This window comes from Pygoscelis adeliae, unplaced genomic scaffold, assembly GCF_000699105.1.
Source record: "Pygoscelis adeliae isolate BGI_AS28 unplaced genomic scaffold, ASM69910v1 Scaffold11, whole genome shotgun sequence".
Taxonomy (NCBI): domain Eukaryota; kingdom Metazoa; phylum Chordata; class Aves; order Sphenisciformes; family Spheniscidae; genus Pygoscelis; species Pygoscelis adeliae.
The window spans coordinates 1,003,641-1,026,765 of NW_008824059.1; the positions used below are offsets into that span (position 1 = coordinate 1,003,641).

The 23,125-nt window shown below is 44.6% G+C and overlaps 1 protein-coding gene across 1 annotated transcript in view; it reads left to right on the top strand.

The window, feature by feature from the left end:
• The window catches only part of SHISA6 (shisa family member 6), a gene marked incomplete at its 5' end in the record, with an annotated part of 266,943 nt that overhangs the window by 1,130 nt on the left and 242,688 nt on the right, over nucleotides 1–23,125 (top strand). Inside the window, one exon of the mRNA XM_009334072.1 lies at nucleotides 14,026–14,186. Coding sequence (XP_009332347.1) covers nucleotides 14,026–14,186 — 161 coding nt within the window. The remainder of the gene's footprint in view (nucleotides 1–14,025; nucleotides 14,187–23,125) is intronic.

Sequence of the window (23,125 nt, forward strand, 5' to 3'; positions counted from 1 at the left end):
GCACCCCCCCCCATCCACCCCAGGGGCAGCAGAGGGGCTCTGGTCCCCCCCGGGTCCCGCCCTGCCTGGCCCGGCCAGGGAGAAGTTTAAAAAGTGTGAAGGAAATTGCTCTGCGTCCTCCCGGCGGGTGCCTTTGCCTTGTGGTCGCAGGGGGCATTCGGGAAAGCAGTGGTACCAGGGAGTGTTCTGTTTCTTTCTTCTTTTATTTCTTTTCCCCTCTAAACCCAGGTAGCTCAAGCTAGCAGTCTGTCCTTTCTGGCTGGCCGCTAGGGAAGTAGTTTGATATCCTTTTCTCGGTGGTTTTACACATTGCTGTTTTAACAGCTTTAATAAGAGAGAACACTCTTGACGTGTGAGAGAAAATCCTGTTTAAAAGCCAAAGCTCAGGCTTCCGTAACAATTCTCCTTTTGGACAAGTGCATGTACTGTCTCAGTTCATATTTATTTTTTGGTGAAAAAGTCCCTCCAAATGATGTGTACATCTCGTGTGCTATGAATCCAAGAGGTTCCTATGTTTGAACATAAAAATTGGTGAGAAGCTTCTTTATAAAAACAGTTGTGAGCATGAGTGGGGAAAGCCCTTATCTCTAGCAGGTAATGCTTTATAAAATTATTTTAATTAAGAAATTTTAATCAAAACAATTAAATCATTAATCATATTTTTAAGGCTGAACTTCAGTCACAGTCAACAGAGTCTGAGGGGAAGAAATTTTAGCTTTTTACAAAGAAAAAGAGATGAACGATGCAGTTTTTGTTTATTTGGGAAGATGCGTTTTACTGAGACTCCTCCCTTTGTAAGACTACACACACAGGGGTGCTGGCTGCTGTGAATTACTGTGTCTTCAATGAGACCCGAAAGTAATGCTGGTTTACACTTGCTGAGGGTCTGGCCCATGTATTCCATCGCAAAACCCACCTGCCCCTGGTCTCTGCCTTTGCAAGAAAATAACTTCACAGTGTTAAAAACATTGTAATATCTTTTAGGTCACTTGTGTCTGTATAGTAAAGGGTCCTGAAAGTAGCTTAGTCAGAAAATAGGCTCTTTTAAGTATTTTCTTAACTAGGGGCTAGTTCCCCAACTGCCCAGCAATTTTGGCTTCAAGGCAACTTTGTCTGGGCCTTATCTTCACACTAAATTTGGAAATCTGGCTCGGATGCCCATATGTTACTTTTGCTCTAGCTCCAGTGTGCTACAGGGTTGGATCCTACACCCTTTGAAATCAGAGACAGTGATGCCAGACTTGTCTGAATTATTCCTGATGTTTTCATTTCTTTGATGCTTGCTTTTCTTTATTTAGATAAGTTCTGGTAAAATGATTCACCTGTGTGTAGAAGTATGAATGGCAGATTGAGTGCTTGGAAAGCTTGACTTTCAGAGCATTTTAAGGAGTTGATTGACTTCTATAATATGGTAGCTGGTAAAAGATTATACCTTTCAGAGCTGTGTTACCTGAACTTGATCAACATTGCACGATGGTTTAAATATTATGAAGTGCATCTCCAGCAGACAGGGTCTGCATTGGTCTGAGGCAAAATGCTTTCAGCGCTCTAGCAGAATGTAAATATAAGGAGTGGAATTGTTTGTCTGTCTTCGTCTCTGAGAACTGCTGCTGAGTAACAGGAAAGGAGAAAACCAGAATGTAGTCAGATATTTCTATGTTTGAGGTTGTGTCAATCGAAATTAAGTGTAACATCCAGAATAATTCACTGTAGTGATGACAAGTGCATTAAATCTCAGTGTGCATCCCACCAAAACCTCTGGGATGAGGAGAACAACAGTATAAACAGAAATTATTACAGTGGGCTAGAAACAGCCCATCGTGAGCAGTATCCCACACCCAGGGAAGATTAAGCAAGACTTCCCTGCACTTCACCGTAAGCAAGATCATGCTTTAAATTTCATTTCATTGTAAACGGTCGGTTAAAAGTACTGCGTGAAGAAGTTATTTCTCTGCTAAGTTCTCATCCAGCATTTACAGAAAATCCTTATTAACTCAGTTAGAAAGAACATTTTGATGGAGGCAGGGCTCATTTTATGTCTTTTGATAGAAAGGAGGGTTTACAAATTCACAGGAGAACTGTCACTCTTATGTGAAATGAAAGGCTGTCTGTGCACTGAGATATGCATGTGCATTTCAGAACTGAAAATTCGGTCTTGTTTTCAGGCACTACCACACACCTTTAAAGCAGAGGCACTGCTGTGATTCTGGGCTGAGCAGTGCCAGTAACTGATACTTAAGTTCATTTCCAAGAGCAATAAGTGGAAGTGCTTTGAAAAACAGGAGCTAAAATATTCATATTTTACAGAAACACTTGTAATGTTTCATACTTAGCTGATTTTTTAATGATTATAAGATGTTTCAGCCTGACCATATATGACTACCTTTTGTCTGGATCCTGCTTTGAAGTTACGCAGCCAGAACTAATGCATGCTGGGCTCCAGGTAGAAACTGGGGCTGATTTCTGAGAGCTATACCCAGCAACATTTTGCCTGCTATTGCTCTCTGACTGCATTTGTGAGGATGGTTTGTTTTCATCAGTTCGTCAGGGTTTTTTTGCTCAAGCATTTCTTAAGTGGGCAGAGTACTCGCCTTACTTTCAGTATTGGAATGAGTTAGGGAATCTTTGACAGTGAACAAGGAGTATCAGCTGTTTGTTTCCAAAGCTGGGTATGTTTTTCTGTAGCAAGGAGGGGTGACCCAGAATATTCTTCTCCTGTGGCCATGACCCTAAATCCTCACGCTACAGTACACAAATAATTCACTGCTAGTAGTATCACTCTGCGACCTCTGTTTAGCCCTCAGCAACAGTAACCGTTGCACTCTTTGCTGAGCTAGGAATGCACAAATTGGAAACGGTTTATAATTTGCATCTATGGTTTGAAATGTTACCAATTGCTTGCCGCATGGGCAGCCAAAGTCCTCACTTGCAAGCCAGAGGGAGACAGTGGCAGTGATGGCCCTGGGGCAGTGGTGGAAGCCCAGCTGTTCTCGTGTAGCTGCTGACAAACAGCGCTGGGATTTTTCCCAGCAAACTAGCCCTGCATCCTGCTAAAAGACCGTCTTCTGTATCTGTCCTTGCATGGAGTGTGTCCGATGAGTGTTTTGGCTTTTGAAAGGGAGAAGGGAAACAAGCACCTTCTGCTCAAAGTGCTCCATGTTACCCTACTCCTAGGGCATCTTTGTTGCTACAAAGAGGAAAGATATTTGTGCTACTCTTTTCTTTTGTCTCTGCCTTTGCATCCTCTGCTCTATGAATAATAACGGTGACTGTTTTTATAAATGAACATCCTTTTCCTGTGTGGAGGCCACAGTTAAATTGATCAATTTCTTGCCATTTTTACTCCACGGCTCTGAATTTCAACGGGAATCAGAGGCAATGGATCTGTGTGTTCACAGATCCGGGAAGGCTGCATGCACCGTTTTGCATGATGCTAACTTAAAATATAGGAGGTTTTCTCTTCCTGCAGGCTGCATCTCACCACAGCTCTTGGATCCTGTGGGTGCTAGAGAGGTTGCGGGAGGGTAGCTAGTTTCAGCCCTCTGTGCTAACAGTGGGGCTTGTGAAACCTACCTATCTCTAGACTTAGTTTTTCAAATTGTGATCACAGCTGGCTCATTCAGTTCTGCTCTCTGCCAGTGTGTGTTGCTTGAGCCAAACAATCAAACTTCATACCTCCCCAGGGCAGGGAGAGAGTGCTATGGACACACACCTGGCCATAGGGACTATACAGAAGATTTTCTTTTTTGGATGCTGTCACTGCTTTCTTTCTTTTTCCACTGATTTGTTTTTTTTTACTCCACTCTCTCTCATTCATCTGACTCACTCACGTGCCTTTCATCTGCTCTTTGCCCTGCTTTGTATTGTTTATTCCTGATGGTTTCTTCTCAGTCTCTTCTCTAAAGCGTCCTGTCCCTCCCATAGTGCACAGATTATAGGTCCACCAGCATGTGCCAGACTTGACTAAGGTAAGCCGGAAAAAAGCACAATCTTGTAGCCTCAGAGAAGTTACTCATGACTAGTTCTTCTGTTTCAAACCAATACCGCACCTTAGTGTAGTTGGGGTAACTCCCGTGCAGGGAGACCACCTGAATCTTGTCCTGTTTGAACTGATGAATTGCCCATTCTCAGCTAGCCAAATCAAGGCAAGGACGTATGCATGTACCTGTACAAAATATTTTTCCTTTTGCTTCACTTACATGTACTGGGGAAGTTTCGGTCTGAAGCTCTGGACACAATTTGCACAGTTTGGTGACTGTTTTTTTTGCCATGCTTTCCTCTCTGAATCTATTTTATAAAGAGACTGGCTTTGGTAACAGCACAGAGGCTGCCTGGCTACAGACTTCCACTGGCTGCTTCTCCTTTCTTTTTGAACTTCTCCCAGGAAGAGAGGCTACTCTCAGAAACCATGCTGCCGTCACCAAATCATTTCGGTGTCTCTAATTCCCATTTATTTGATATTTTTCTGCTTTCTAATTAACTTTTTCTATTAGTAACCCTCCATCATAAGGTGTCAAGGGAATCCAGTCTAACTCTGAACTTCTATTTCTTTTAGTTTTGTAATCTCTTATAACCTTATCTAACAGTTGATCTGTGTGTCTTTGGAGATCAGACGCCTTTTAAAACTTCTGTTTCACATAAGAAGATCTGAACCTTCTCAGAAAAATGAGATCATGGTGGTTTTTTGCTTGCCTTTGCCCCTACTCACATGGGCAATCTGTTTTTCCTTAGATCTGTGTGCGCTGTATTGCATGGAGGTCTCAAATGTCTCATTACCCAAACAGATAAACCTGGATTTCTTTCACAATAAACATTTTGCTGTAGTTCAGCTTTTGCCCCAACCTCCTTTGTTGCAATGATAGGGCTCTTCAGAGAAAGTACAGTTTTCTTCAATAAGTTTAAAGTCCCTTAATTGTGCTTACAATATAGGGTTTGGTGCAAAACAGTTACCTGGTGCATGAAACCCCTTCTGTGTGCACTCGTGTTTTTCAAAGTGCTGCATGTCCACCAAGTGCTGTTACTGGCTTTGTGCATGCAGATACACAAGCACAAACAATAACAGACAAAAACTGTACCAGCTGAGCTCTTAGCATAATTCCTGCAGACTTTCATGCCTGTCAAATTCCTAGCAAGACCTGCTATTTTTATTTTATCTTCTTTCTACGATCAAGACCAGTGCTGAGTTCCTTTTCTGTACCATAACACTGCTTCCAGTTCTTCCCAGCACCCGTCCTTTCTTTTCTGGGTGTGTCTCTTTTCCAGAGTCTCCCTTTTGCTCTCTCAAGCAAAGGGGGATGTAGCCGGGTTGATAACGGGGCCGGAGCCAGCGAGGGAAGGTGGATGCTTTGAGGAACAGTCCCGACAGTACAGCAGGTGGCAGCCTGCTCTCTGGCTTGCAGTGAGCGCTGCACCCTCCGTGATGCTGGGGGACATGACTCCTGGAGGCACCAACTTCTTCATGTCACTCGCTGTCCCTAAATAACCTAATAATGGTTTAGAGGTAGATTTTGACCTTTGCTGCCCTGGCCATCTTCTGCTCAGTATAACAGCTCTCTGCAAAGAAACGACAGCTGGAAAGATTTATTTTAACTTTTTAATTACAAAATCTTTACGTAACAGTTCCTTTCTCATTGGACCTGCTGTATCACTAATCAAAGGAACTAGTATTACTCGTTGTGAGTTTAGCGATTGTAGTAAATTCCTTGCCCACAACACAGCAGTAATAGGAGACTTATTCAATTTGTATATTAGTGTTAGATATGTAAAGTACTTATGCAAGATGTGCAGTCTAAGCACTGCTGGTATTTACTACTCTTGATACATAGCCTGAAGAACCTGTCCCAAAGACAAGAGCTTTACGTTCTAATTGCTGATTCCACCTCACGTTATAAAGACAGGAGAGATGATGAGCTCACAGCGACAGTTGTTTTCTTGTTGATTTATCAGTGTAACTCCTATACTGCTTCTGTTTCAGCTGAAATGTATTTTCCACATACATGAATTCGTACAATGGGTGTGTATCTATAATGTAATTATGTCACCTATGTGTTAGTTTTGAGTTCACCAAGAAAAGTGAGTCAGGAAAACTGCCAGCCTCATTCTGCTGTCATAAGCTGGGGTAACGAGATGGTCCTTAGTACATCTGCAATTAAGCTTTCAGTGAAATTTGTCATTAAAGCCGGACTAAATTCCAGCAGCTTCACAAATAATTCTTGTATTTGGCATGAAGATTTTTCAGAAGTCATCTGACTTTTCCTTGTAGCATTTATTTTTAAGAAAGAATATTTCCTCACTTACACTGGGAGCAGGTGCACAAATGCTTCGCTCTTGGAAGGGTGTCCTAATGCTTAGTCTTTTTCCCTTCTTAACTCCATGGGTGCATTCACCTGTTATTGTTCTCACACACACACACACACACATATATATATATACAGGCCTCCACTACACACCCGCTCAGGTTACCATGAAAAACCATTTCCAGTGTTCCTTCCCAGAAACCCTGCTCTGAAGCACCAACTGCTTTTGTTTCTGGCAGAGACCAATTATCTCTTTTGCTGACCCGGGACTGGTGCACCTCTAGTACACTGCTGTGCCCCTGCACTTTCAGAAACAGGATCTGCTTTGGCAGAGTCGCTTCCACACGAAAGAGTCCGCCTCCCAGAGGGGTTTGCTGGCAGCAGCATCCCCATGTTTCCCTCCGTGTATCAGTTTGCAGTGGTGTTTGTGTAATCAATTAAAGCCCCATCCTTCTGGTAGTAAGATCAGAGCACCGTCAGAGAGTGTGGCCAGACAAGTGCCCTCGGGGTGATGCTAAGGAAGCAGCAGAGATGGGGAGAGCTGATGAAAGGCAGTGTACACTTGCCTGTCTGCTGTTTCGCAGCTAGCACGGGTGAATAACATGGGCAAGCAGCACTCAGCTGGCAGAAACTGCAGTGTGGGAGCCCGTCTCATAGGATAGCACAGACCCAGCTCGGTCAAGGGTAGCACGTGGCTCTGTGTGGCCAGCGTTTGAAACTTCACAAGGCACGCAGCAGGTCTGGGGACAGATGCCAAACCAAACCATGAATAATGCACGGCCGTGCTCTGTGTGACTTGCCAGTGACTGAAATCCATCTCCCTTAGAGAGACCAGTCCCTTCCAGGTGAGCTGGCTCCATGGCTGGATAAATCACCTCTCTCAGCCTAACTGCCTCTTTCTCTCCGGGTCAGTAAGAGAGCATAGGGGAGTCTTTAACCTCACTCCTTTTTTAAAGACTTGTAGTGAAATCCTGGCTGTGCTGAAGTCGATTGGAGTTCTGCCACAAACTCCATCACAGCTATGCTTTTAGCAGGCTTCTATCTCAGCCAGACACTGCTCTTTTTATTGTGCTCTGCCAGATCCATTTGGGCATTCTTTTTCCATTCTTTCCCAAATTCACAGGGACTTGGAATTGGCAATTCTGTTTTCTAACACCCCGTACATGAGGTCTCCAGGAGAGGGGATTTTCAGAAGGCAATTGAGTGAAGTTTTGTGTGTGTACAACCTGCACTACTGGAAATAGTCAGCTCTTCCCACCTCCTTTTCCTATCCAGCACCTGCAGACCTCTCTACTCCAATCTTATTTCCCACAGGCCACATCCTGGCCTTTTGGAGCTGCCAGCAAGGCTCCCTTTGTCTTCAGTAGAAGGGATACCTGTGCCGACACTCATACTATCAATTAGCGTTGAAAGATCTGTGAATATTGGGAAAACAGGACACTACTTTCAAAAAAGACTGTGGTGAAGGACAGCGTTCCTCCAGCCTGCTGTTACCCCATTGGGAATTAAGATAGCAGGTCTTGGCTGGGTTGCTGAGTGGGCAGGGTGTGCTAAAGTGAGCTGGTCCTTCACAGCCCCTGCAACTTCACATTCTCTTTGGCTACAAGGTCCCTTCAGCCTCTGCAGGTGAATGTTACTTCTGCACCGTACTCCCTCATATCACACTATCCGATGTGTCTCAAAGCTCATTGCAGAGGCAAATGCTGATGTGTCACAAACTCACTTCTTAAACCAGACATTCCTTTCTGTTTCAGCTCTTTGGTTCTCCCTGTCTCCTCAGCATCTGTGTTTTTTCTCTCCAGCCCAAGAGGAGATGGTCATGTGTGGACTAGAGATATCCCCATCAATTATGGTCCATACAGTCCTTGCCAGCCCTGGGGCACTGACATGAGTTCTGCATTTCCGCAGATAGGTCCTGAAAAAAACTGACAAACAGCCAGGGATACCTGGGATGTGTTTATTCAGATGGAGCTTCTTTGGCCAGTGAAAGGGGCACTAGACAGGGAAACTGTGGGCCCTGCCTCAAGCTTTCTCAGTGATATCAAGCAAATTCCTTCCTCCTTCAGTCCACATAACACTTAAGAGCAAGGAATTTCTCCCCATGGGTGCAGGAGACAAGCAAATCACCATGCTGGAATTGCTGAGGTCAGGAAGCTCAGGCACTGGTAGTGGCTGTGGAAGATGGGAGTGTTTCAGAGTGTGAAAGTTACTGTAGGAAGAGCCACTTACAAAAATGGACTGGAGCTCTCTCAGCCTGGGTTTGCTGTCAATGACATTGCCTAGCCTGAAGAAACCCCACTGGAGTCATTGCTTTAGTCTGGGTCTAGAAGGATCGGGATCAGCTCCCTAGTGGGGGTTCTCTCTGCTGTGTTTTGAGCCCATTTCTTTATGGTGCTTGGGGCTGGACCCTCCAGTGGGACAATTGGGTTGGCCACACAAACTCTACAGAATCACAGAATTGCTGAGCTTGGAGGCACCTCTGGCGACCAACCAGTCCAAACTCCAAGCAGGGCCAGCTAGAGCAGGTTGCCCAGGACTGTGGCCAGTTGGGTTTTGAATGTCACCAAGGACGGAGACTCTGTGACCTGCTGGGACACTGTTTCAGTGTTTGAACACTCTGAGTGTAAAAGAGTTTCTTCTTGTGCTTAAGTGGAATTTCCTATATTTCAATTTGTGCCCATTGCATCTTGTCCTGTCACTGGACACCACTGAGAAGGGCCTGGCTCTGTCTGCTTTACACCCTCCCATCAGTTATTGCTACACATTGATAAGATCCCCATGAGCTTTTTGTTCTCTAGGTTGAACAGTCCCAGCTGTCTCAGCCTCTCCCCCATATATGAGATGCTCTAAGCCCTTAAAGCACTTTTGTGACTCTTCCTTGGACCCACTCCATGATGTGCATGAGGATCCCAGCACTGGACACAGCACTCCAGATGTGTCTCACTAGTGATACGTAGAGAGGAAGGATCACCTCCCTCAAGCCTGAAAAATCATTACTGATGATTTACTTCCTTATTACACAAAGATAATGTGGGCTCCTCTCTCCCCTCCCACATCTCCATGCTAGGACTGAGAGATGAATACCCTCCACATATCTGCTGGACCTCACACCCTGCCTGGTCTTTACTGCAGTCTGTTCCTGTCTGTTTCCTCCATTTTATACTGCTCTGCTCACTTCCTCCTTGTTCTGTTTTGATTTTCTGTCAGTCCCTGCCTCTGCCCCTCTCCCAGCTTGCCTTGTCTTCACTCTCTTTCCTCTGTAGCAAAGTCTGTTGATTTCATCTTCCAACCTCAGGGCCCCAGCTGATGCCCAGCCTTGCTACCCTACTGCTTACACCCATCCCTTTCGGCCCTTTGTATTTCCAACAAAACCTTCTTTTTTTTCCCCTTTTGAAAATGGCTACAACTGCTTCTTTGCATGAGGGTCCCTGTGTTCATCCCACTGTGTTTCTTCCCTAAGTACTCAGTTAGTCCAGAGTTACATGAAAGCCTTCCCTGCTGACATACCTGAGAGCAGGACCTGACCTGCTCTGCCTTGGCATGTCCTGCCATGCAAGACATCGATAGGTTTTTCTCCCACGCTGCTAGTCCAGCACTGGTCTGGGCCAACATCCCTGATGTCAGTATGTCTATTCTGGGTTTACGTGGAAAGCAGCTTTAGTGTTCTCACACAAATGACGTTAATGAAAAAGCTGTTATAAATCATTATCTCAGGATATTATTGTACAGTTAACGCAACTCTGGCTACTCCATCCACTGCCACACGTAACACGTTCCAGCGAGTGAGGTTTGTTTTCCTGAGATAAGAGATGTGTCGTCATAGAAAGATTTCTGAAGTGTCTCATAGCCTTGTGCAGGTGATTAGGATGCTGTTGACATCAGTGGGACTAATTGTACCCAAATGGCTGCACATGCAAGACCCAAATATTTCAAGTGACTCTGTTATCCTGCTTGAAGATTTTGCAGTGGACAATTAGACAGCTGAACCCGAGAGACTTATACCAATCAAATCGTTCCTCAGTTACGTATGTCTGACCTTCCACCAGCGTGGGACTCAGCCCTCTGTGCTTTATGGAAATAAACTGGATCACACACAGTGATATGATTGAATTGGCAAGGAACCAGCTAGTTTGATCCAAGTTTGACTTTCTCCTCCACCTATAATGTTTTGTTCTGCTGGCGCTGAACAGTCTTTTTTCTCTCTGTAGACATTAAAGAAGAGGACAAAGAGTGAGCACTCAGGACATGGTTTGGTGTGTTTAGGGCATAAGAAGATTAAACCTCAAGCACTGCTGAACCCACATTGTTTTAGTCCCATACACTTATGAACTAGGTCTGCTTTTGATAGTTATGTTCAATTTATCCCACGTATAGTCTGACACGGCAGACATCGCTTTCCTGAGTATCACCTGTGTTTTCTTCAGTTCATCTGAGAGTAACATCCTCCTCCCTTCCATGTGGCTGGCATCCGACTAGAAATCACTTCCTTGTTACGTTGTGACCAACAGCTAACCCAGAGCTGTTATTACTATTCCTTCAGGATGAAAAAACAAAGAAGGGATTAAATTTGTTCTTATCATCTGAGTTGTATTTTTTTTTTTGTGGTAAGGATCAGTGAGTTCAGGTCCTGGCTGTAAATAAGGAACAACCAAACATAGTTTTATGAGAAACTGTTCAAAAACTGAATTATTATCCTGGTTATAGTGGTTTTGTCCTCATGGAGGGCAGCAGGCTCAAGGTTCGGCTCTCAGGTAGATAATGACTGAGAGGATGAGGCACTTCTCACATTGTTCCAGAGTGTATTCACTTTAATTGCCTCAATTATTTTTAGTGAATGGAGGTAAACTGTCCATCTAGGAGGTAGGAGAGCTATGTTCTCAGAACTGTATCAAACCCCATTCAGAGAGTAATAATAGTAGGAGAAAGGACAACAGTATCAGAAGAAACAAGGTGACCTGCAGCATAAGGTCATCCTAGACTCGGAATCGTAGCAGAATTTAGGTTGGAAGGGACCTCTGGAGGTCCCTTGTCCTGCCATCTACTTAAAGCAAGGCCAACTTCAATGGTAGAGGAGGTTGTTCAGGGCCTTATCCAGCTGAATTTGAGGACCTCCAAGGATGGAAATCCCTCAGCCTCTCTGGGTCCCTGTTTCAGTGTTTTGCTATCCCACTGTGACTTTTTTTTCTTTTATAACCAAGTGGAATTGCCCTTATTGCAACATGTGCTAATTGCCTCTTGTCTTCTTTGCCTTACACCTCAAAGAACGGCCTTGCTTTGTCTCCTTTGCAGCTCCCCATTAATGGGATGTAGGTCCTCTCTTAGCCTCTCTTTGCCAGGTTAAACAAACTCAGCTCCAGGAAGAACTGGTTTGTACTCTTCCATTTCCATCCCACCAGCTCCACTTCCTCATCTTTGAGTTTCTTGTACTGCCTCTGTGTACCTCATCCCACACAGCCCCTTCTGAGTGTACACCAGTCCCCGACCTGACCTTTCCTACCCAGCTGGCTCTGTTATATTAAGTGGTATATAGTGTTTTAGTGTTATCCATGCTGTCATCTTCCTCTGTACTCTGAGTGATTGCACTCTTGACACTAAGAGTGTCTTTTACAAGTGTTCAAATTGAGCCCAAGCCACTATGGGCTAGTAAATAATGGTCCTAATACAATCTCTGTGATTGAAAAATGACTCCTAGCATTTCTGTACTGCAGATACCATTAAATGGTCATCTGATGCTTAATATATCTTGGAGATACGTACTAAGGGCTCAGTTCTGACAACCTGCTGTCTTTAGAAAATGTGTTGTCTCCAACGGGGTGTACTGGATGCTTGTGCCAAATAGACAAACCTCATTAGCTTCCCACATCCTCCCCAATCAGCAAGATCTGTAATGCAGTGGGGAGGTATTTGCCTAGAAAAGCCATCAGGATTACTGATGGTTGAGTGAATCCTCGCCTCAGGAGGGAACCGTGCAGTATTGCATAGGGCAGGTTCCTCAGGCTGCAGCTTCAGGTCTTTGTTCTGCCACTCATGTTCTGTACAACCTTGGGCAAGGGGCCAAAATTTCAAACATGTCCTGTAAGTTGGTGACCAGTCTGAGATACCTCAGGCATGATTGTAAAAGACGGTGAGCACCCACAGATCTGTGTCAATCAATGGGAATTCAGCATCTTTTGGAGAACACCAAATACCAATTCCTCTTCTTCAGTGAGGAATAACCATAGGAGCAAACAAAAGAAGCCCTGACTTGGGACAGGGCTAAGTATCTATCTCTTATTGCTGCCACCTTCACCTCTCTCTGAGCCTACCTAAGCACAATAAAAATTAAAAATCTGTGCTTTCATGTCCCTGCGAGAACCCTTTTACTCCATATGTGTCAGTATGTGTGCACATATGCATGTCATATGATTGTTTATAGCCTCTATGCCTGTTTTCTCTACAAACAATAAATAATCAAATAAGGTTAAAAATATTCTTATTCTGTACAGGGTGGTTGTGAACTAATGTAATCCTCTTCTGGAGCCTCTGAGATATTCCAAGAGTTTATTTTGTAGAGCACATTAGTGTTGCAATTCATTATGCACAAAGATAGCAGTCTGTAGAGGAAATGATTTGGAAAATGGAAGAGACGCATGTCCCAAACTATTTCTCATATGAAAGACCAGAAATATGGCATTTAAGGAATACTAGTAGACATGAGCAACACCAGCATCATTCTCATCAATACGCAATGAAGGAATTTCTCCTCCTTACATCTTTCTTGGTACCCGAGGTGACATTAGGCATGTTCCCTCTGCCAAGGGAGAAGAACCTTTCAAAGTCTATCATCTTTAAAATGCCACTGTCCCTTAAAATCCACACAAGCCACCCCCTTCCTCCTTTTCCTATGGGTCAAGAGACGGCTTGTGGCTACACTAAGAAAATCAGTGCATTTCATGCTATAATTGTTCCACTGTGTCTATGATATTCACAGAGGAAAAAAATCTTTGAGTATCCATTCATCCAAGGGGAAAACATTGGATGCAACTGAACTGTGTGAAATTTCTTTTTCTTGGGGAATAGCAGAGAGACCTCAGTACCATTAAAGAAATCTCTAATGGACAAAAAGCTAAAGGTAGGCTAATGGCTGTGTTGACATTAACCCATGAAAATTGTTTAATCCTTTTCTTCTGCTCTGCTGGTTCTCTTTTAAGAAACCCACTCCCACCACTGATGTGTATTGAGCTTCTTGCAGAAAAAACAAGGATTTAAGGAGTGTGGGGACCAGACTCCTAATCTGAGTCAATCTTAAAGAAGTTTGGCTTCGGCAAGGTAGTTTTGGTGTAATCTTCAGAAGATCACAATGTCTGAGTCTTAGGGCTCTGGCGTGTTCAGTGGTGAGTCTTTATGAAGGCAGTGCTTTATGCTATGGAGAACAGTTCATCTGCACTGTCACTGACAGCAAGGAAAATGATGGAGAGATAACATAACCCTGGGGTGAAGTGAATTAGTGGAAGCATATGAAAAACTAAATAATAGCCAGGCAAGCCTGTAAATACATGCAGCAAACACACAAAAAGAAACTGAGCTTTTAAGCCTTTTTTTTTTTGTTGTTGTTATTGTTGCTTTTTTCTGTTTATGGTAGCAATCCAACTACTGCCGGATTCGCACAGTGACTGTGGAAGTGAAAATACTGAATGCCATTCTAGCTACTGTGTGAAAATACGTTTTTTCCTTATTTCTCTCTTCCCAGGGCTCTGGCTGACATCTTAAGGCAGCAGGGACCAATCCCAATTGCACACTGTGAAAGAGAGACTATCTCGGCCATAGATACCTCCCCCAAAGAAAACACCCCAGTCAGGACATCTTCCAAAAACCATTACACCCCTGTGCGCACCTCCAAAAGTAACCCAGGTAAGTGCCGCTTTCCTGCTTTCTCTCTCTTCAGAGGTGGTTGTACCAGTAGTATGTTAGAAGTCAGCAGAACATCACACTTTACAATAGTGGATTCTGTAAACCTAAAATTAGGATAATAAATGACTTTAAAAGGCAATCAGATAGAGCAGAGGAGTGCAAGGATCAGTGGTGATGAGTCTTTAAGGTTTTTGCTGAACAGTGCGGCTGTTGTCTCTAGGCATTTTAAAAATTCAGAATCAGTGAGGTATAAATTCAGCTAATACCAAAACGCTTGTATTAAGCTTAGAACATTGTGTATTTCCAACGAAACACACATGCTACAAAGCATAATTGGGTTCTCTGCACACAGCAGCTGAGAAGAAATCCACATAACTGGGGCCACCTTATTCATTCAGGTGAACTATAGGCCTGTGCCGAGAGGAAGGTGTGGAAGGTGACCTAGTGGGTATCCCAGGAGCTTAAAGACACTGGTCTGAGGTCCTCCAGGAGCACTGGCCTGGGAATTGAGACACGCAATTTTTCTTCCAGCTTCTGCTGGCTAGGTGAATTTGGCCAAATCATTTGACTGCTCTTTGCCTTGATTCCCCCACTGGCACAAGGGTGCCAGCCTCTTAGGTAAAGATATTGTTCTGATTTATTTAATGTTTCATATACTGATAATTGTCAAAACAATGTCTCAATGGTTGCTGACCACCTTTGTTAAGTGGGATGTGGTAGACTTGCCATCACTTGCCATGTCTCAGTTGCAACTGGATGTGTGCCTCAAAGATATGCCCTCATTCAGTCACAAGCTATTCAGCTTCACGTAGAAGTTTCTGGGTGACATTTCCTGACCTGTGTCACCCAGCGATCAGGGGAGGTTTTGCTAATCACGTCCCTGTTGGGGAAGCTTCTGAAAGAAGCTAGCAGGAGCTCAGACTGCTCCACAATCTGCGGGACTTGACGTGCTCTGCTCTTTGTTGAACGGGCCCAATATTGAGGGTAGTGACTTTGGTTTCCATTGCCTCATTGCGGTGACTGTTAGAAGGGTTTTGCTGTAATGTGCATCACCCTATGGAGACAGGACCAGGTGACCGTGTTCTCTGGAAGCCTCCCCTGCTGCTGGGAACAAAATAATTTCCCTGAGAACTAAGAAGGATTTCTTTGCTCTCCAATTTTCACTCAGAGGCCAGTGAACCCTGTAATTTTGTAAGCCAGAGAGTTATACCTGTGAAATCAAATGCTGGGTTGGAGAACGGTACCTGAGGTGAGTTGTCTGGAAGAGGAAAGTGCTTTTGCATATCTAGGGCTTGGGACTGGCTCTTGAGAGGATATGTGGTTCTGCCCCAGGATAGAAACACGAGAAATAAGTGTTTATGGCCAGTGAACAGGTATAGGCACCATCAGAGAACAACTCTGACATAAGGCTTACGATGAGATTAATCCCTTTCTGAAGACACCCTGTCTCTTCCAGTTGGCTCCCATTGGTCAGTTAGGGCAGGCAAATCCTGAATGAAGATGCAGAAGAAATTCTTTGCTTGCAGCAGAAGAGACCAGCTGGATACTGGAAGTCTGAATTAGGTGTCATGTTTAGGCACTGTCAAGTCTGAGAAAAGGCAAATGGGAAGGTTTGTGAGGGAATTGCTAATTGAAGAATTCTTCTCTCGTGTCTGTCAGTAGCTGACGGCTCCAATGGACACTTCTAAGACTTAATACTACATTAGTGGAGGCACACAAAGATGCAAGAACCAGAGCACAGGTATCATGAGTGGGGTGCTAGTACAAATGGTCATGCTACAAAGTGACAGCACCTGGTAAGGAGTCTACTTGATCCTTCCTGAGGACTGGGACATGAGATGAGCAAGGCAAAATGTCTGGGAAGGAAAAGGCATGCTGTCAAAGATGACGGTCTGTTCATTCAGCCTCTGCTTGTCTGTATGTTTGCCCATATCATGTAAAGAAGAAAAGCCATTATAGTTCACTCAGGGCTGAAATAGGCAAGCCACAGGCAACAGGAGCCCACTAAAAGAAGATATTCACAAACCCAGCTACAAAGAAGAGGGACTTTACTTCCAGCACAGCCTTCCACAGCCATTGGCAGCTGTAGGAGTAATTGATCACTTCTGCCTTGGGGCAGCCAGTTGGACCGAATGTCACACTGAGCCCTTGCCAAACCTGGGAAGGGAAAACTTGCTTTTGTAGCTTGCCCAAAAGAACTTGTTCCTGGCTCAGTTGTGTCCGTTATTAACATGTCCTCATATATCATATGAGACAGAAAGCTAATGACTTACAAAAGATCATGAGCTCATAAAACAGCTATACAGCTAATGTTTTTTTATACAGTTTCATTTACAGAATAGGGCAATGCTCTGTTGTAACTATATTCTGTTACTCAGCTAATCTTCAGATTATTGAGGTAATCAGGAAATTGTATAAGTGAATGCCAAAATCTTTTAGGTTGTGATGGAAGTAAAAGTTGGAAAACAAGAATGGGTTATAGCATGTTAGAATAAAGCTGGTAAGCCCCAGTATGGAAGTAGAAAAAGGATCACCATCAATACTTGCTTTTTGGGGAGGAGGAGAAGAAAAGAAATAAAAAGAGGGGAATGGGGACACCTTGGGGAAAAAATAGAGGCAGTAATACGTAGTAGCAGGATCCAGGCAAAGCACTGCTCACTGGTGCTGCAAATTGGCTTGAGAAGACCACAGCTGTAGGGTTTTGCAGTGGGATCTGAAAAGCATCAGGACTGCTGGCTGTGGTTTGTCTCAGGACTCCAGAGTATGAGAGGTTAAGCAACCAGAAAGGGCTACAGTTGTTACATACAGGCTGAGGTTGAGTTTTATATTTGTTTTACCTGGAACTTTTTTTTCCAAAGTTATAACTAGAAGAGTGCCCTTAAGTCTTGCTAAATAAACCATAGCTTTATTTTTCCATTAAGCTTGTTTGGTGTCAGTGAACAAAATGATTGTGGGTGACAATGACAAATTGAGGTGGTCTGTGTCTGAGGCGGTTGAGTCCAAACAAAGCAGCATGTGCAGGTGTTGCTGAGGGCATGCCTGCGGCACATAACTTGCTGGGTGGTGCTTGGTGTTTCCTGATGCAAGTACGGAGAGGAGGCATCTCCCACGTGCCAGCTGCTACCCTTCTTGCAAGCACTCAGGCAGCCCTCAAATGGCCACAGCAGGAGATCACAGGATAGGAATGTACAACTGCCTCTGGTAGTCTACCGAGCCATGGGCACTGTCTCCAGCTGTCGCAAATGCCTGAAGGAGAGTTCAAGACCAAGGCAAAGTCCTCAGTGTATTTGCCCAAGCACTTCACAGCAGGTGGTTTCAGAACTCTCCAAGCTCTGCAGTGGGACAGGAGGGCCTCGTGTTAGGTTTAGTCTGTACTTCTCTGCTGAGCTTTGAGACAGAAGAACCGAGGTCTAATGAATGCTTGTTTAAGGGAAAAAGAGAAGTAGGTCTCTCTGTCCTAGACATGGAGACAATTGTTATTCTTCGGACAAGGCAGCTGGTTTTCAAGAAGGCTTCAGCCTACTGCTTTACAATGGCCTCCTTCCCCAGGTGGTGTGGGAGCAGGCTATTTATCAATCAGAAGCAGAATACATTTCCCACACTGGATTCCGCTGAGCTTGATTCTCCCAAGTGTCTGAAGAGCATCTCTCCAGAGATTATTGCCACTTTTGCTTTCCTCTGAGAATCAAGCTCATGCCCTTTTGGGATGGCAGGGGACAGTTCACCTCCCCTTCCACCTCCTCACTTCCACTGACATTTCTGTTCATTGCTTTTATACAGTGCTGCTGTTTTGGTGGTGATAGGCTCTTTGCAGATAAGAAAAGCTGAAAGCTGTGCCTACAGATTGCTTGGGTCAGAGCACACCTCTCCAGCTGTGCACCACCTAATTAGTATGAGCTACAGCACTCTCTGTAGACAAGAATGCTCTTCCAGCTCACACAGACCTCTTGTTAGTTCACTGCTTGCTATTGTGAGTAACAGGTAAAATATGATGAATCTGAGATTACAGAAAATCCATCTCATCTAGCTATCTATTGGCATTTTTGATGTCTTCATCACAGTAGCACCTGGATGTTGGAAGGAAAACTCTAGCAACATTCTCCCGGTCTTTTCTCCTTGGCCACGTTATCTGTCCTGACATCTGTTGTGAAGGTCAGTGCCAGTCACTTGTTCAGTGGATGGCCAGCAAACGTAAGCAAGAATGAGGACAGATGGGAGAAAGGTCAGTAGTTCCTGCGGGCTTGGAAAACGTCATACCTAAACAGCAATGTGCTCCCATAGAGGAAGGTGCTGCATTTAGCACAAGAGAGACTTTGAGCCAGAGGCAATCCTCCTGCAACGTCCACAGTCAACTGATGTGTCAGAAAAGAGGGTGGTTCCTGTGACAGTGATACTGATGGACATTAGCATTAGTGGAAAAATTAATACTAGATTCTCAGTTCAGATGACTACCTCCAATACCATCCTTGGATATTTGAAGGCCTTCTGAAAGTCAGATGACGGGTTGGTTTGCTTTCTTCCCAAAATGTGGCTGAGCAAAGCACCTGCAAGATTCAGTCCCCACAGGAATTGTCAGATAGGAGTTTTCTGACTGCCTTGGTGATAGAGGGGTAGCCAGCTCAGGACTAGCAGTCATGCAGGGAGCTGGCTGATTACTGTTTTCCAAACCAAGATCAAACCGCAAAAGACTCCAAGTAAGAATTTGAAACAGATCTTTGGCTGGTGTAAATCAGTGCTGTACTATCATAGTGATGGGACATGGGCTTGGTTTAAATTAATCCTTATGCATCAGGGAGGCTGATGTCCCAGACTCACAGCTGGTACAAATCTATGCTGGTCCAGGACAGCACATGGTCTGGATTGATCCTTTATTCTCTCAGTCTCATTCTGTCTCTTCCACACTGGCTCTTTTTCATACAATTCACCTTGCTAGTATTGCCAACCTGTGAGAGAGGGGACACTCAGGACCATTAGACTGATGTGGGAAGCTATGTGGGAGGAGAATCTCTCCAAATATGCTCAGGACAAGGATGTCCTTGCTGTCACTGTGCAATGCTTTCAGCAGTGAAGGGTCCCCAAATGTCACCTTCTTGAGTATGAGGCAGGTAGATAAAATCTGTGCCTGGAATTATGCTGCTTCTGACTACCTCCAGAATCGGGAGGCTTGAAGAGCAATGACAAGACTCTTTTTTTGTACTTTCTGAAGAAAAGACTCTGGCCTAGTTTTATATTCTTTTGGCCTCTTAATTCTCAGAATATCAAATTGCCTTACCAACAGAATACGCTGGTCTGAAACCATCTCCAGATGTGCCACCGAAGAGCGGACCGCAGGGGTAAATTGAGATAATTTTCCAGTGTGAAAAACCTTCTGCTATTCACCTGCGCTAGGGATGGGGGTACCTGCAGGTGTGAAGAACATCTTATTGACAGGATTACCACTTCGAATGCAGCAAACAACACAGGCTAGCACTCTGATTAGCCTGATATATCTGGTGAAGGCTTTTAATAAGCCTTTTGAGTCAGACTGTTCCAGGGATGTACGTATTCAAAGTGCTGTTTTCAGCAGTGCCTTCTACCCAGAGGCATATTCCGAGCTTGTTCTGAATGTGAACAAATGCAGGAGAGGCCTTTAATCTTTATGGAAATTGTAGCTAACGTCTCTAGCCAAATATAGGCAGAGCAGCATAGGGAGTACTTCCATCCTAATCATCACACAGTGGAGGAGATCACTGCACTTGGCCCTGCTCTGCTTGGGCTACGGGCTCAGCATGGGCTCTGGCCCTTTTCTGAAGACCAGGGTGAGCCAGAGTGGTCGGCTTCTCAGATTTCCTCCAGGTTATATATGCCTTCTCCCTGTCCATCCTTCTCCCTTACCCCTCTCTCCTTTCCCCCAAGTCTCCAGCTGGTTTCTGCTTCAAATTGCTTCCTTTATTCATTCATTGAATTCTCTAGCTTCTCCCCAAAATCCCCAGCAACTATTTGAATTAATTTATGGAGGATCAGTGTAGAAATGTATGTCGAAGGCGTTCAAATTCCCTGCTGCTTCACAGTTTGTGTTGTCATTTACAGCTGTTCAGGGGAATACAAAGCAGGTGTAAAATGATCCCCTAGTCCCTGCAGAAGCATTTTACAGCCCCTGTGCTCTATTGTAAGAAACTAGTTAAGGTGCAGGCGGGTGAAGAATTAGGGAAACCACTTGGAAAACACCCAGAGAGTTCCAGGAACAGGGTTTTTCTTTTCTCTGTACTCCTGTTGCCATTCACTGACATTTGAAAAGAAAGAAACAGGACCAGCTTTGAAACCTCTAGGATTTGTAGAAGATAAGGCAATTCAATGCCACTCCATCTGCTTTTTCCTCCAAGCACACTCCTGTTATGGTAAGCCCCAATGCTTCCTACAGCTTTCCCTCCCAGGAAAATCCCAAATGGGTTAATACATTTTCTGAGCCACCAGAAAATATCAGATTTTTCTGTCTCAGAACATTCTGAGGGTAAGACTCACTCAGTGTCCTTGCATCCATAGTACCATTGCCAAAAGGGAGGATCAGTCCAGCAGAGTGGGGAGAGGTGGATGCTGCTGGAATTGGTGCAGAGTAGCTAAGACAGGACACTAGCTGCTATCTTCTTTGGTGTGAAGGATCTAGGTTCCTCACGTATTTAGGACTAAGTCAGCCTGTACGGAGTTAGACATCACAGGTATTCACTCAACCCTAGTACCAGAGCAGCTGAGGCCCTTTAACTCCCGCTCTCTGTGGCATTGCCAGTCTCCATTTTTACAGATGGGGAAATGGAGCACAGAGAGGCAAAGGGCCTTACTTCGAAAGGTACTTGGGTTACCATCTTCCCTTGACTTCAAACTAAAGGCCTAAAGCCTTGTAAATATCTGTCCCTGAGTAATTTATGCACTTTGCCCAGGTACTGAGAGAGCAGTTTTGCCCTGGGACCATCACTTTCCCTTCAGGTCAGCACCTCTCAGAGGGGATGTGTGCTGCAGCGTGTGCTTTAGTCCTTCTCTGAATGTGCAGGGATGCTTCCTCCTGCATCTTCACATGGGCACAGACCTGACTCCTTCAATCCTGTATCCTAACAGCAAATGAGAGCTTTTATACTTGCATTGGAAAGCAAAGACTTTGTCCCAAAGTGCTTGTAATCCAAGAAACACAGGAGAAGGGATGGGTTGGAAAGTCAGGTGAATGAGCTATAATGCAATGAGCTTAATTGTCCCGATTCCAAATGGATCTTTTTAACTGTTAAATATTTCTTTGTTTATCCTTTCTTAATCTTACTGTTTTGGATATCCAACCTCCCTCTTCTGTTGCTGCCAGAGGTTAGGACCTGGTGCTGTGGGGATATTCAATCGTGAGCAGCCGTAAGGGTTTGACACATGTTGCCCACTAATGCTGACAAGCACAGCCTGTGATCCCCAGCGCTACCCTGAGCCACACAGCCTCCTCCTTCCCTCGGTGAGACTGGGGCCACAACTGCTTCTGCCTCTAGTTATTGATTTATTCTGGTCTCCTGAGTGTTTTTACTGAGCTGTAAAGTTTTAGGGTTATCTGTGAAAAAGAACCTTTGGGAAAACAATGCCCCACTAACAAGACACATGAGACAACAAAATATCCCCACTGCAAATATATTTGCTAGTGAACTTGCTGGAGAATAAAAAGCAACATTTGCAACAGTTTCCTATGTCTCACGTCCAAATATCTCCCATGACTGATGTCAAGGTTTCATGTGTCAAAACAGCTAATAAATGACAAATTTGAAAAAATTAAAAAAAAAAAAAGAAGTCTGACTGTTGTGGAGAAAAAAAATGGGTACATGGAGTGTGTGTGTATATACACATATAAGTATAATGTCTTGATACTCACAGGAACCACATAGCCATGACAGAGTAGCAACATCCAGAGCTACGGGATAAATATCAGGTGCCTGCTAAAAGTGTTTTGGTGGAATTTAGCATTCATTCGACAGAGTGCAGTCCCAGAGCCAGAAGGCCAGGCACGGCAGCGCTTATCATCCACAGCGATATCTAGAAACTGTAGGTTACTATGGTAACAGCATTTTTTTTTTAAGAGAGACTAATGCAAGTTGTGAGCAGGAGAGAGGATTAAGCATATAGATTTACTTTGAAACAAAGCCTCACAGTGAAACTCAACCTGCTGAAAACAATACAACAAAACACTTGGAGAATGTGGGAATTAATTGAAGCAGGCTTTTCTGGCACTGTGCTCCAGTGGAGAAGAGGCTTTAATGTGGAAAAAGTCAGGGAGTCTAATGCGGGCGTGTAACCAGCCAGGGACCTGCATGTTGCAGGGGACAGAGTGGCTGTGGGTATGTGCTGCAACATGCTGAGTGATGCTCTGGATCGTACCGTGTGGCAGCATCAGGTCCCCATGCCTCGTGCCACCTGCTTGCTACACACACAAAGGAGTGGGAGCACATGGGCACCTTCCCAGAACTGGGCTTCGATATTTGTAACAGTTGCTGGGTTTCAGAGCAAATCCCGGGTCTGACGGGATTGTGGGGTCCCAGGAAGTGGGACCAATGGATGCAGGAGAGTCACAGTAACACTGACCAGGAACAGTGAGAAGGAGTTACAGAGGATGGAGACTCTGTGTGCGTAAGAGGTCCAACCTGATACATTTGGATGCTTTCCCAATTCCTGAATCTGTACAGCTGGATTGAGAATGGCAAAGAAATACTGTTCTCAAAACATACAAAAGCAGAGATGGAAACAGTTTTGGAGCATAACACCTAAGGGGGGAGGCCAGTTCATGCCATCATCCCGTGTTGCTCATGCTGCAAAGTCTGCATTGTGGGTGACAGGAAGGAACAATATTTGAACCAGGTGGTTCCCCTCATCCTATGCTCTGTCTTCCCCCTCCAGATCTGGGAAAGGATCAGGAGCAGAGGGCCATTAGAGCAGGTATCTGGCAC